This window comes from Ornithodoros turicata, chromosome 7 (genome assembly GCF_037126465.1).
Source record: "Ornithodoros turicata isolate Travis chromosome 7, ASM3712646v1, whole genome shotgun sequence".
Taxonomy (NCBI): Eukaryota; Metazoa; Arthropoda; class Arachnida; order Ixodida; family Argasidae; genus Ornithodoros; species Ornithodoros turicata.
The window spans coordinates 15,452,706-15,467,115 of NC_088207.1; the positions used below are offsets into that span (position 1 = coordinate 15,452,706).

The following is a 14,410-nucleotide window of genomic DNA, read 5'->3' on the forward strand; positions in this document are numbered from 1 at the left end:
TTTCGTGTTTGTTCTTTGGTCACTTGTGGATTTACACCAACCAGCCCAATCTATATACTTCAGACATTTTGCCAAATCGTCCCCCAAGTTGCACTCACTGGCGCCAAATTGTCAGTTTCCTCTATTTTAGCTCGTAATAACTCTTGATAACAACTTGATACTAACGGTATCATCATAAAATTACGTATTCTGCGTACCGTAGCTGTTGTCCTTGCTGCACCCTTAAAACTCGTATTTATTCAGTTTGTCGTCCAGAAGGCTATCACAGGCGCGAACCTGCAAATTCACCCGGCAATCTCACGGTATATGGAAAGTCTCATGCTCGTTGCGACAGTTATACATCACGTCTTATTTTTTATCTTACTCGTAAGCTCCCGGGCGTGTTATCGGTGTTGTTATCAAGTCGGGGCGCGAAAAGGGAATTGTTCGCCTAAGATATCTCTTCCTCTCCCTGCCCAAATCTGTTCCTCCTCACGTACTCACGCACCACCCTGTAAACTTCCCAAGCAGCACAATGTACTGAAAGTCGGGTGCAATAGGGGTGGACGGTATGTGTCTTATCGATGTTCCTTAGTTTCACGAATCGGTTCAAGGCCTTCCATCTACCCGTCCACCCCTATTGCACCCGACTTTCAGTACATTTTGCTGCTTGGGTTAGCTTCCTTGCGTGGTCCTTTGCTATCAGGTCAAGGCGGGTTTCAGAGGGGCTGTCCCAGAATGCTGCTCTTGCCTGCCTGAATATGGCTATAACACACTGTCGCTTGCTACGGTGCAGATATCCAGGCGGTGCCATTGTCGAGGCGAAGGGAGAGAAACGTGTGTGGGTGGTGAGGGAAGAAAGAGTTGTCGCTACTTTTAGTATTCAGGGACTTTATCCGCAACCACCTGTAGCTGTAGCAGCGCCGGTGCCACCTGAACTTTTCTGCCGTCAACAACCTTATACAAAAAAAGAAAAAGAAACGGTAGCCGGGAACCTTCCTCTTCGCAGTCCGTCTGTCGATTGCAACTTTCTCCCTTACCTCAACCATCTCGTCTCAATGTGAATAACACGCATACTCTGTGGTCAACTCTCCTTCACGGCCGGAAAGACCACGTGATCAATCACAACAGGGCCCGTAACCAGTTGTGATGTAGGTGCAAGAAAGTCAACCGTACGGTACAACAGGAACATGTTAAGGATCGGCAACCGCAAGGGTACTCATGCGCGCCAGATCGACCATCCGGCACTGACCTGGCTGAGCTGGTTCGGAAACCTAGCTAGCGCTAAGAAATAAAATGCAAGCAAGCTGATGTAGGTTTCTTGTAAGTAACCATTCCTCTAGTCGTGGAACATATGGACAATAAACAAACACAGACGGACGAGACCACACTCATTCGTGTTTGTCCTTTGTTTAGCTCCCCAGGCTTAGGGGAATATAACAGACACCCAGCTGGCACGTTCGAGCCGTTCCGGTCTAGCAGACAATCCCGGCCTTTGGGGACCCAAGCACGACGAAAGATAGTTGGAAGACTGTTTTGAATACCCTTGTTATAATGACAAGTTGCAGATACTATTCTTTTGATCTGACTGACACGCAAGACCCACTGGGACATGCGTGGACAGTTCACTCTTCCCGTTTCAAGGAAATTAGATATACTGGAATAAAAGTAACTTATGGCTATATGTCAACTGTTACGTGCAATCCTTCTTACTGTGAAACCAGCCTTTATTTCACTAAACAAGGGGGTAAGATGCTTCGCTTGCGATGCCGCATTGGTTGTCCTTGTTTCTGCTCATGAGAATGTAGCCTTTTTCTCCCCATTGTTCTCCCCAGCTGCGTAAAAGAAGAAGAAAGATGTCAAGTACGTTAGCATCCACTCCTGCTAACCGTGTATTCACACGAGCGACATCCTCACGGAATATTCTAGTGGAAGAAAAAGCGAAAACACTGCTTGCAGAGACGAAGTTCCGTCCCATGTTATGTTGAGTATTCACACGGTGCTGGACATCGGAAGTGGCAATGCTGCGGATTTAGCAGACGACACGTAGCAGACGACACCGTCAGCGGGTTTTCCTGTCGTCTGCTACGGAATATCTTGTGGCTGTGTTGCAGGATATTCCCCACGGTTAGAAGTGTAGGTGAAGACACGATGTTGAGCGCTCGTGCTGACGTAACAGCAGAAAGCTATGACGCTTTTCGCTTCTTCCGCCTCTGGGGTAACGTCGCTCGTGTGAATACACGGTAAATGTCACATCAAGTATTTCAACTAAATGATGCAACGAAACACTAACTTATAGTAAGAGGGAGTTTTACTAGATCGAAATCAAACTCTACGAAATCGATAGGATCAAGGAAGCGCCCAGGTCAAACATCAGTAATGTTCTCTCGGCCACTTTAAAATAATAAGGCGAATGACTCATTTTGCTTTCGGAACCATTTATATGGTGTCCACCTTCCGATGGCGCAATGGTGAATTGCATTGGGAGAGCAAATTTTGCCTCGTGACGAACATAGGGCCGGGCCTATACTCTCGTGCAATTCGTGTTATGATCGGGGTTTGGTTAAAGAGGTTGTGAATCCAATCTCGAATATAGCACGAAAGCGTTGTTGAAATGTAGATTTATGGGTACCAGACATCTCCGTCGAAACCCCTTCACGCTGCGCTCCCGAGTCACGGAGTTATGTATGGCACTTTGTATATGAGGAGACGCTTTCATTCTTGGCTCCCCTCCTCCTCGTCCGATCTCGGTAAGACGTAGCACCTAACACGCAGCCCAAGTGCTTAATTTCCGGTCCAAACAGAGATGCCTGTAAACAGGGAAGCGGTGAAACCTGTGACGACGAACTGCTCGGTACAAAATTACGTCCGTGTGGTTTCTAAAACGCCCTATTATACAGCCCACTAGAGAAAATGTTTCGCTTGTCCTCCCTCGATGGAACGCTCCGCACCTGACATTGTTCAACCAATGGAAACACTTTCTTCACATCCGCCTGGCAAAGCACTAGCCCCATCTCAGTCAATGTAATTCGTGGACGTAATTCCAAGAGTCAACGAAAACTGTGGCGCCCTATACTGTTGGCATTGCACCTTGTAGGATTCCCCTCCCCTGTATTCCACCCGCGCGCCGCGCACGACCCGTGAAACCCCAAATAATTCAGATACTGACAGAATGGAGAACACAAAAGGGGGTTGGGAACCACAGAGTCGGATGTAACTCGCAGAGTCAACGGACGATAACAAGTATAGTATGAGAACGTTACCGAACAGCTACCGCAGCCAGCGCACCCTAGCCATGTCAATCAGTCCGAAGCGGCGATACCTCTCGCGGTTACGAGAACAGAGAACGCGCACAACAACGTCACTTTTCGAAAGCATATTTTCAAATAAGATCTTATGTTTTTTTGCACAGTTTCTTGGAGGAGGTTAATGCCCCGAAGCATATTACTTATCTTTGCCCCGGGAGTGATAATAGGAGGGCGCTGTACCTGTATTTACCTTGGTATACGAGCTTGGGACATATGGTTACGGAACCCGGCACTGGCGCATTCTTCATCGGAGCGGGTCCCTGATAGCGGTCCCCTATGTGCGTGCCCCAAGTTGCAATGCCAACCCCCAGTAAGGCACCACAATTTTCTTTCAATTGGGAAGGAACAACGTCTGGGTTTCTCTTTTCTTGAAGAATTAGAGATCTTGTTGTGGAGTCTATTAAGTGTATTGATACACGTGTTTATTCGACTGGCTTTAAAAAGATATGTATATATTCTTATCTTCTATATTCTTATATAACTTTGATCCTTATTTATCTTGGAAATTCTTAAACGACACCCTCTTCAGCATGAGGGAGAAAATGGAGCTGGTTTTGAGGCGTCCTACCTTGGAGAAATCGATAAAACCGTACTTTTGAGATATCACGCACCTGTATATACACAGCGATCAAATATGTACGAATCATTATGAATTATTGTTTCAACGGAACCAGAAACGAACATTGCTCTTCAACTTGGGCATTCACACAGTATAGTATGCAGATTATATTGTTCACATTACGAACCACTCAGTGTTCAACTCTGAAAAGCAAAAACTTCGTAAAGGACAAGGTTGTCATTTTCGTGTTGTCTGACAAAGGAAGCTTTTGGAAAACACGCGGTACGTCCAGAATGACAACGTATAGCATGTGCAGCTGTCATCAAAGCTAACCTGAGCGCCGTTCCGGCTTGCGGACCCTAGCGGCGGCGCTTAGAAGTAACTGCGAAATGTGTTTGGGTGAACTCACTCCAGTGAGAGGGGTGACCATCGTTAGGAAGGCGTTGTTTTCTGCTATGGGTTGGCTCTATGGGAGCTCTGTGGGGCGGCTCTCTTCCCACTTCGCAGGCCCCGGAGCGGTGTTCAAGTTAACTTTGACACGAACTGCTTATTCGGACATCAGCTAATTCACGCAACGTTTCAAGGATGAGCTATGGGACGTCTTTTGGTAGTTACCGAGATGCCGCGAGGACCCCCGCGTGATATGCTAGGACATCCTGGGGAAGTCGCATATCTGCCAAACGTATATCCGCAGGACATTCCTTTGACGTCACTGTGTTGTATGGGCAGGAATTTGCCCATAGAACCAACGAACCAGCGCGTCATCGTTGTCACAATGTGTACTTTTCCAGCACGCACCCTGTACATTGCGCGCGTTGGGGCGTACATTTACACGCTCGACCAGTCAAAGGGATACAATACAAAATTCAGCGCGTGACGATGCACGCGAACGTCACGTCTCAGCTTCCATGAATAGAAAAAACGTGATGTCTCTAACCTGTGAGAGGTGGGCGTGGGCCTTTGTGTGGCAATTTGGCTATATGATAATCGCAAGTAAAAGCGTACGCCCACCTCTCTCTTCGAATCAGTAGCGATAACTTCATTCGGTAGCAATCATTCTTGGCAATGGTTGGCGCACAGCGTGATATGCGGTGAAGTTCTGTTTTTGGAGTGCACGTGACGTCGCACGCGAATGTCATGTATCAGCTGCCATTAACAGAAAAAAAAGTGCTGTCACTAACCTGTTCTTGACTATCCAGTAGTCGCCATCACTCCCTGTGCCGTAGCCAACCACAAGGGCCCCATGGTGGAGATCTTCAGAGCTGCAGGCAGGTTCGTTGTAAACGCCGCTTCTGCAATGAAACATAAAGTGCCGATCTGATGTCAAATCTGCCCATAAATCTGAAATCGCAGGTGATTGGCTCATGCAGGCGCAGGAGGAGTCACGCTCTAGTGCACCGGGTGGCGAGCAGGGTTCGAATCCGGGCGCTGGCTGTGTGCCTGTGCGGGTCCCTTAAGCGCTTTAAGACCAATGTCGGCACGGTGCCTTGTGGGGTCAGCCCAGTACGCACGATCCCCCACTGAGATAGTCGTGTCGTTGCCCAACCGAGCGCGGCCGACTATGGAGAGGGGATCCATCACCACCATAACACTGCCGTAGTGCGTCCGTAAACTTCGCACGGCAATGTGTATGCGAAAGCGGTATCTACAGTGTTTCTCAAGCAGCACCATGCGTTTTGTACCATTCATGGATACCAGATCCGAGCCCGATCCGACTTCCAACGGTGCAAAGCCGTACGCTTGTGCTCGGGCTAACACGACTGCAGTGAAATGGCAAAAAATGGCACAAGAGCGCATGATAAGCGCGCTGAAACGCCAAGTTTTCCTGATCGCTGTTGACGGCAGGAACGATAGCCAGGTACAGCTGTACCCGATCGTTGTGACGTCTTGTGTCTGGTTGTCCACGCTGTTGCACTTTCATGCGTTACAGATGCGGCGCGGCGCGGTTGTCATGGCAACGAAACACTGCGCTGCCGAGAAGCACATGCACCGCAAGATTTGAGCTCAACTGAACTCCATGCGGTACGGGTTACCTTTGGCAATGCAGCTTACTAATGAGCGAATGAGCTAAGTCTTAGCGACCGGTTAGCATTTCTTCAGTGACCGGTCATAATGGGTCCGTTGCAAAACATCGTTGGTGCACAGCTGATTCCTGCTGGCGCTCACGCCGACCTCATGGGTAGTTTCGCCATGACGAAAGCTTTTTTCGCAGGGCCAGCAACAGGGGTTCCATTGCATTCATCTGTTCACGCGTGTTAACCTTGGTCTACAGCTCAATTATGTAAATGCGCATTCTGTTTAACCCAAAAAGCGTGGTAGCTCGTATTCCGATGCACGAACACACGGCACGGATACAGGGATGCAAGGATAAACAAGCCTACTCTGACGATCGTTCCTCTACTACCAACATCCAGTACCGCTCGTGTCTCATGATGATATATACCCCTGCCCACAAGTCTGACACGGTATTCCAGATAGCTTTCGCTACTAGTTTACATTTACCTTGGTTTTAGTACATCGGAAGGTGTTCACGAAAACATTTCCGAGAACATGATAAACCAATCAGCCCTAGTAGCTTTTACGCAAAAAAAACCCCATCATAATCATCATAAACCAATCATCCGATTTCTTTGGAGCAAGTGACATCATGTTGCTAAGCTTGGATTTGATGACTTTTTTTTGTGTTGTTTCCTTTTTCTTTTCTTCTTTTCAAAGAGGCTGACCCGCCTTACATGCAAATCTACACCCAATTATTATTGTTATCGTATAGTTTTCGTTGAATTCTTACGATGCACCAAAACTAAGTAATATTTGGTATTCTACCCGTACCGCCTGCAGTTTTCTACGTCTGCAGTAGCATATACAGATGGCGCATCTAGAAAGGGAAAGCCCGCGTCGGTATATTATTGCATCGGAAGGCGTAGCGCAAGGACGACGTCTTTCGCGTCAAACGTCGTCAACAGCTGCGGAACTCTATGCCATACTTTTCTTTCTGCAGCACATTGATTTGCTCCGCAGGAATGGGCTGTGGTCACAGACTCAAAATTTGCACCCCATCTGGCATGCGAGGCTTATCCGCACACCTAGTGATGGATGTGTTAATGGCTTACCACCTTGTCTACGAAGCAGGGCACAGGCTGGTTCTCTAGTGGGTTCCAGCCCATTGTGGTGTCGTGGGGAGTGAATAGGCCGACAGCGCCACAGAAGCAGATCTGTCGGCTCGGAAACTGACGTGTACTGCGCTCCTGAGAGGTGGCCGTCGTCCCATACATGGACGCCTAGTGCCTCCCCTGGCTCGAGTCCTGGCCAATGGACTATTCTGACATTCTCCCCCGTCTATGTCGAGAAGGGTTGATCCAACGATCGCTTTCCGCATGCCACGAAACAGTTTTTTAACAATTTTTAGCGAAGGAAATTTTTCTGTGACTCTCTGCTCACAAGTGGGAACATTTGGCAGCAGGTGCATAATGGCACGCTGCATCTTTAGCCCAGCCAGGAACATCACTTGAAATATTGAACGATGAGCAACTTACTTGTAGAATTTGAAGGAGTCATGACTGGCATCGATACGTACAGAGACTGGCCCCGCTCTGGCCACGGCCCTTTTTAGAGCATCTTCGCTGCCCGATTCGACGATATGAAAACCTACAGCAGTAGCTCCGACATGGCTTGGGTCGTACTTGCAACTTCCGTTACGAGCCGTGTACGGATATGACTCTTCCGTGTCGATTCCACCATTAGATTGAATGTACAGATATGCGCTGAACTGGGTTCCTCCGTTGCAGCCGAATGATCGTGTATCACAATCCACCAGGTTCTGCTCGCTGAGGGAGACTAGCTTGCCCGTCTTCCGGAAATGCTGCCCTTCGAGACTTCCAGTCGTTGCGAATGCCCAAGAGGAACGACACTTACCCTGCATAACACGTCGACAAGTACAATTTATTTCTGGACACGAGAAATGTGCAGAAGAAGCAGGCACTACAACCAGCTGTGTTATTTTGGTAAAAAAAGTACTGTTTGGGACACGGTTGGGACACACGAGCAGTCGAGCGCGGCCTCCTCATGGAGGATGTTGGTATATCTCCTTCTTGCGCGACAACGCCGATAGGGGATCGCTCCAACACGGGCTGGAGATTTTAGACAACCGTGTCCCATACAGTACAATGATGAATATCATAATGAGGATTAAAGCCCTACATTTTCCAGAATTAGCAACGACTTTAGTGCAGGCCGTTGGTAAGCTGAATTTGAGAATGCGTCTAGAAAGTTTGTAATGATGAGAGGTCATACCGTATCATAACATGGCATGTATTGTCGTATATTTTCAATGATATTCATCGAGTGAACTCCGTTTTTTTCTTTTTTTTTATGTGTTCCTTTTTCAACAGAGGTTGCGAGTCCTGGGTGAAGCCGGTCGTGCTGCTGATCAACGTTGACGTCACGAAGAAAGCGAATAACTGACCTTGTGGAAATTAGTAAGAAGTCAAGATGGTGGGCGCGATACCCAATTACAAACCATAGTCCAATCATCGTTAAGTTACTATGGAGCAGCGAAGTGAGAACTGGCTTGCGAAAACAGTGACTGAGCTACAGTTACTTTTTTTATTACGGTTACCGATCTAGACTGACTTAGTTACACTATACAGTGGCATATTCAGCTATCCTTTGATGACAGATTGAAGTGGAAGGTTTAGGCCGAAAGTCAGCGATATTTCGAACAGACACTGTTCTTCTACTGGAAGAACAGCTGCTTCTTGCACACTTCTGCTTCGATATTTCGTTAATTTCCAATTATCATTTAATATCAACGTCTGGGTGAATGCGGCTCTCAACTATTTTATTTCAGCTGATGTGGCGGGCAGCCGGATATATACATCACATGCTTGTTGCACATACGCTGTGATTGTTTTTCGAAGGTAATATTATAAAGCGCCCTGCTAGTATTAACATTAGTATAATAGTAATATCGGTATGCTGAGCAGATTTGATCCAACGCTCGCTTTGCGCATGACACGAAACACCTATCGTCAAAATGCTGCAGTAATTCATAGAATGCGACTAGATGTGGCTTTTACAGCTCATTGGCGTTACCGCTTCAGACAACTTGACTCCCCCAGCTCCTGTCACAGCGGTGCTGTAGAGGATCTAGAGCACACTCTTCTTAATTGCCATAGTACCAACCTTCCCAAAATGCACTCTCCGGGTTTCTTAATCAGGCGTAATTTAAAACATGAATCACCCAAAACTAAAGCTTACAAAACGTATGTACGCTCAACTTTAGAGTATGCTGATATCGGTTGGGGCCCACATGCACAAGAAGCAATTAACAAGCTAGAGAACATTTAGAAAAATTCAGTTAGATTTGCTGTTAATGACAAGAGCGGAGCATTCTAATGTCTACTTTACGTAGCTAAATGTGGCTTACCACATTTAGCTAGTAAAGGGAAACTTGAAATTGCTGCTACCATTACCTCACACCTTTATCTGATAACCGCACCGGAAAGGAGCACAATTTACAATTCAGACATTTTCTGCCACGTAACGAGCCAGCCCTCCAACGCTGTGCCCTCAGCGCTCGCTTCACCTTTCTGGATGCCATAGGACTTCGATGCTTACTGTGAAGGGACTCATTATTTCATTCCCCACACCACCACCAGCTCTGGTGTAGAGTATCGCCCCGCCCACTATTATTCTGAAGGACTGCGAAACGACCTTTGGAAACCGACACATCGGGAAAATATGCCACAGCCTGAGTAACTGTACGCCATTTAAGTTTTACAGCTGTTTTCAACGAAACTGGTGTAGTTGCTGTAGCTATAGTTACCTCCCTCGAAAAGTATCTCGTTACGCTGTAGGCAGTTACTGAATAAGTAACCAGTTACAAGTTGCGTGAAGCCCAGTTTCAACTCGAGGCTGCCATGATGCTTATAGCGCAGCCATAAATGAAACTGAGATCCAATGATTGCAAGGAGCGAAGATTATCTGCACACGACCCTAAGCAAAACACAACATTCATTCGTCCACCGCGGCCACAGTCATGAAGGACTAGTGGCACGGAGACACGCACTTTTACGGCACTACTGGAGCCTTTTCATTAACTGCCACATTTTAACAGAAGGCTCGAGTCCATCGTCAAGAAGCTCCGTTATGGTGAAGACAATTATATGTTCAAGATGTCAGATGTTCACGCTCCATCACACACACAGAAATGCGACGGAGCTAAGCAAGAATCATGTGTGATGCGGAACGTGTAAAGCGTGTAGCAACGACTTTCCATTTCCAGACGAACGAGAGAGAGAGAGAGAGAGAAAAAAAACGACTTTACTCGATGATCTATTGTGAACTGCAAGTTATTTTTCTGTTCAGGCAGAAGTAGATCCATGAATATATTTTACCTAGACTTACCAGCTGCCCAGCTCACCAATTATACAACGATCCTGCAATTGTCATGCGAATGGCCACGACATCTTCTGTGATGTCCTTTCAACGCTCTTATGCTACGTTCCCAAACAAGTGATTATGACAGGCGCGTGCGTAAGAATATCACTTTTGTGTCGCACTCGCTCGAGTATTCCCCAATTGCGAGCCACGCAGTGCGAGCGCGAAATCACGATCTCGCTTATATCTGCAGCCCCTTGATATATTCGCTCACGCATGCAAGATGACGGTCAAGAAGACGAAAACATACGCGCATGCTGGCACATAGAAATGTGATACGGCTAGCAACTGTGATAATTGAGAGTATACTATATCAAGCACAAAAATCGAGGCTATTTTACGTGTGTCGCGCTATTTCAAACAAACAACTGTGTAAATAACGAATAAAAACCGTCGGTGCAAGGGAACAAACAAGATGAAGAACGAAACGACACGAACAATGCACGTCCCGTTCTTCATCTTGTTCCCTTGCACCGAGGGTTTTTATTCGTTTTAATCATGAAGCAACCTGGCCAATTTTTAGCCATCTTCACTTTATTGTGTAAATAAATTGTGATGCGATGCTTTGTGAATACAAAACAGATGATAAAATGTTACGAAACTTGGGCAAAGTCTAGGAAAAATGTAAGCAACGCCGTAGTGAAGATACATGTGGCGTGCGAAGTTACGAGGGCCAATGCTCAAGGGATAAACGGTATCAAGAGCTGTCATTACAGAACACGGAAATCAGCGCACAAATTTGTCTGCTTGGTAGGTGCACTGAACATAATAATGAACTTCTTTCATAATGACGTTTGCGCCTGTTTCTTATTGCGTACAAAGTTTAAAATATCTATAACGGGGTATTATGTGAGATATAGACGAACTATACACATTTTGGGCAACATTATATGAGTGCAGTTTTCGGCTCCAGCGTTTCTCGCGAGTACACCTTTGGGAACAGAGGCGCCGGACGCGATGTCGCTAAGCCATAGCAGAGGTAGCCATGCCTCGTCCTCGCGTGGCTTTGCAGCCCTCGCTGTAAACCTCGCTCATTTAGGGACGTCGTATTATTGTGCCTTAGTGCAATTCAGTGCACATCGGTGATGAGAATTTTACTTTCGTTCTTGCGTTTTGTGAGTCCTCCAGTAAATTACTTTCAAGAGAAAGAGACGAAGAAAGAACAGCAGAACTCTTGAAAATGGCGTACCTGATTTTTCACGGGAGTTACATAGCCTTCTTTACGCCAGTCGACCTCGTCCGGAATATCGTACAAAGAAGCTTCGTTGTGTACACCCAGTGCAGTCTTCTTTCCCTGGTTCGGACGGTAGCCGAGGTAAAGCTGGCGGTACTCCTCCGATGTCTGCAACAAATAAGAATCATGAAGGACGCGTTACTTTAAGTGTGACGTTTATTTGCTTGCTCAACAGAGTTACATGCACCGCTTCTTCTGACGTACGTAGTTTGCATTAATACCTTCTGAAAGTTCAATAAAAATGGCGCTCCCGTGTATCGGCCGCCTCTTCATCTTGTCGACCTTGTGCACCAGCCTAAAAAATCCCCGCTCCATACCACCACTACGCACACACAAATACGTCGGAGGCAGCTATTGCAGTGCGCAAGCTAGAAGCTTCTTGATGCGTCCCGTTGTGCTGCTTCACTTGTCGACACACGAGGCAAAACGCGTACCCTGAGAGAAATATTTTGGCGAGTATTAAATAAATTCTAAGGAAATCGTCAGAGATTCTTCCGATAAAGCATGGTGGGTCAATATGTCAGAGCATCTGAATACATGGAGGGATCGCTTGAGGGATCTCTTTGGCGAGCGGTAACATATACATTAGTTTCTAGCTTCTTATTTCTCACGTTGCGCAATGGTGGTCCTTATATGGTTCCCTCTGAACCACTTACATGCAACTGGTTACGCCTTCAATAATTCCAATTGCATCAATAGCTTTCGTAACAGCGTTTCATTCCCCGTTGCAACGTCTCTATCGAAAGCCAAACGAACCCTCACCAAATCAGCAAAACTGTTGACTGCCACCGTGTGCGTCCGAAGCCCCAGGTCATACTCTAGGTTGTGCCTCTGGATGAAGTCCAAGTTTTCTTCCCAGATGAGTCTTCGGACGTGTTCTTCTTCTGGTACATATTTCTTGTTGTGGATGTCCTTGTAGATTTCCCAGTGTTCGTCTAACTGCGGCCTGGGCACTGTCCGTGCCAGGACACAGCAAAGAACCGCAGAGAGTGCAAGAACCTGAAAAGACATTGCCTCGATTACCAGAATGCAGAACACGAATGCGGGATGCGAGATTTATATCACCTGTAAAGTGCGCGAGATAGTCTTATCTCGTTCATTCGATGGGCTAAATGGTCAGTGATATCGACTGTTCAGTGGTTGGTCGAGTACGAAGCCCAGCAGGACTTGATTGGACCCTTCCGAGAACAATTCAAATGATACGAACCTTTGTCTCCAGCCTGACTGTGTGCGAGAAAAAAATGTGCGTCATGCGTACTTTCAGCGCTGTGGAAATGCGAAATCAGTTGCGAGAACATCAGCAAATTTGGCCTCAGGACCCTTGCTCCGGGCAGACTTGTGCCCGTTACTGAAAAGTAATTGATTACCGTTACAGTTACTTCTACGGAAAAAGTAATTGATTACCATTACCAATTACTCGAATCCAGATGTAACTAAGTATCAAGTAGAAAAATAAAGCGTTACTCCGGTCGTTACTCTGCATTCGCGCAAATTATACCAGTCTTTGTGTGCCAAAGAGAAAAAGTGAAAAGGTTAACAGCGGTACAGCTGAAACAACACGGAGAATAAACACGCGTAGGACAAGTAGATCTGTACGTCTACTGTATTTATCGCCCGGGAACACGTTGCCCCGATTGTGGAAGAACATTGCTCGGAACTTCCCCATGACTCACTAAGCCTCAAAAGCTACATTTACTAGCACACTGGTGTTGAGGAAGAGGTTAGGAAAAGAGACCCTGAAATTCCATAGTGCTGTTACAATGACCTCCGCTTGCTATAGTAGAACAGTCCAAAAGGCTGACCGCACGAGGGGCTTGACTTTGGGAGAACATCTGAAAGATACTTCAATCTCTGCCGGAAAAGTAATCGATTACTCAGAAAAGTAATTGATTTCTTCAAAAAAGACTTTACCTTTAAAGTAATTGATTGCAAGTAACGCAATTACTAGTAACGTGTTATGCACAAGTCTTCGTGAGGATTATGCAGCGGTGCGCGTTATACGTGGAACTTTCTGTCGTGATCGCAAAGTGTGGTTCGTACATTGGGGGTTCGAACACCAATAGGTTGACGGCAGGGTACCAGGTGCGTAGACACGAAGCCTTCCGCGACAGCCGTTAAATTCACTGCTGAAACAGAACTTCACCCACATAGGACGCTCCTAGCCAACTATCATACCGAGTGATATCATTCTGTGTCACGATTTGTGAACAGATCAATGCACAGAACGATATGTTACGGTTTATTACTACCATTATTTTGAGATATTATTAAAAAGTGAGTATGTAGTATCTATAGTATGAGTATGAGTAGTATGAGTATGAGTAGTAGTGTGAGTATGTAGTATGTATGTATACATTTCTGGGTACCCAGGGGCACCGGAATCTTTGTACGGAAATGGCTATACTTTGGAGAAGCGCCACAGATTTAAGCGCGGCGTGCTGGTGTGTTGGGCTGAAGAGAGGCGAGTGTTAATACTGGGAGTGTGTAGAAGTTGTTGTCTGTCATCGTAGTACCTTTGTAGCAACGAGCTAATTTTGGGGGTATTGAGTACTGTACAACAAATACTGTTGAGAGTTGAGTATCGAACACTAATGGGACTAGGCGGGGGGGGGTATATTTGTTAGACGAAAAGGAAAAAAAAAACAGGGGAAAGGTCAGCCAAACTAGACGTCGGCTTGCTATTCCAGAAATAAAGAGAGAAAGAAAATTAAGAAATAATAAATAAATAAAAATAAAATAATTAAAGAAAGAAATAGGAAGTAATAGGAAATAAACAAATAAAGAAAATTAAGAAATAAGAAATAAAAAAAAGAAAAATAATTCGGAAATAAGGGATAAACCGACAAATGATGAAAGACGGATGAGGTAGATTAAAGACAAAGATGACAAAAA

General features: G+C 46.1%; 1 protein-coding gene across 1 annotated transcript; it reads right to left on the bottom strand.

The window, feature by feature from the left end:
• Positions 1-1,691: 1,691 nt before the first annotated feature.
• On the bottom strand, positions 1,692-12,529 carry LOC135400233 (procathepsin L-like). The gene is made up of 5 exons (XM_064632006.1): positions 12,281-12,529; positions 11,474-11,626; positions 7,380-7,759; positions 5,028-5,138; positions 1,692-1,814 (listed from the first exon to the last, which is right to left on the bottom strand). Exons 1-5 carry the CDS (start codon positions 12,527-12,529, stop codon positions 1,715-1,717), a joined length of 993 nt encoding a protein of 330 aa, XP_064488076.1. The 3' UTR covers positions 1,692-1,714.
• Positions 12,530-14,410: the final 1,881 nt, after the last annotated feature.

Excerpts from the sequence above, each read along its gene's own strand:
- LOC135400233 (XM_064632006.1), bottom strand. The coding sequence starts at position 12,529 with ATGTCTTTTCAGGTTCTTGCACTCTCTGCGGTTCTTTGCTGTGTCCTG. Across the intron at positions 5,139-7,379 it reads GACTCCTTCAAATTCTACAA|AAGCGGCGTTTACAACGAAC; the intron begins GTAAGTTGCTCA and ends GTTTCATTGCAG. Across the intron at positions 1,815-5,027 it reads TACTGGATAGTCAAGAACAG|CTGGGGAGAACAATGGGGAG; the intron begins GTTAGTGACAGC and ends TCTTTTACGCAG.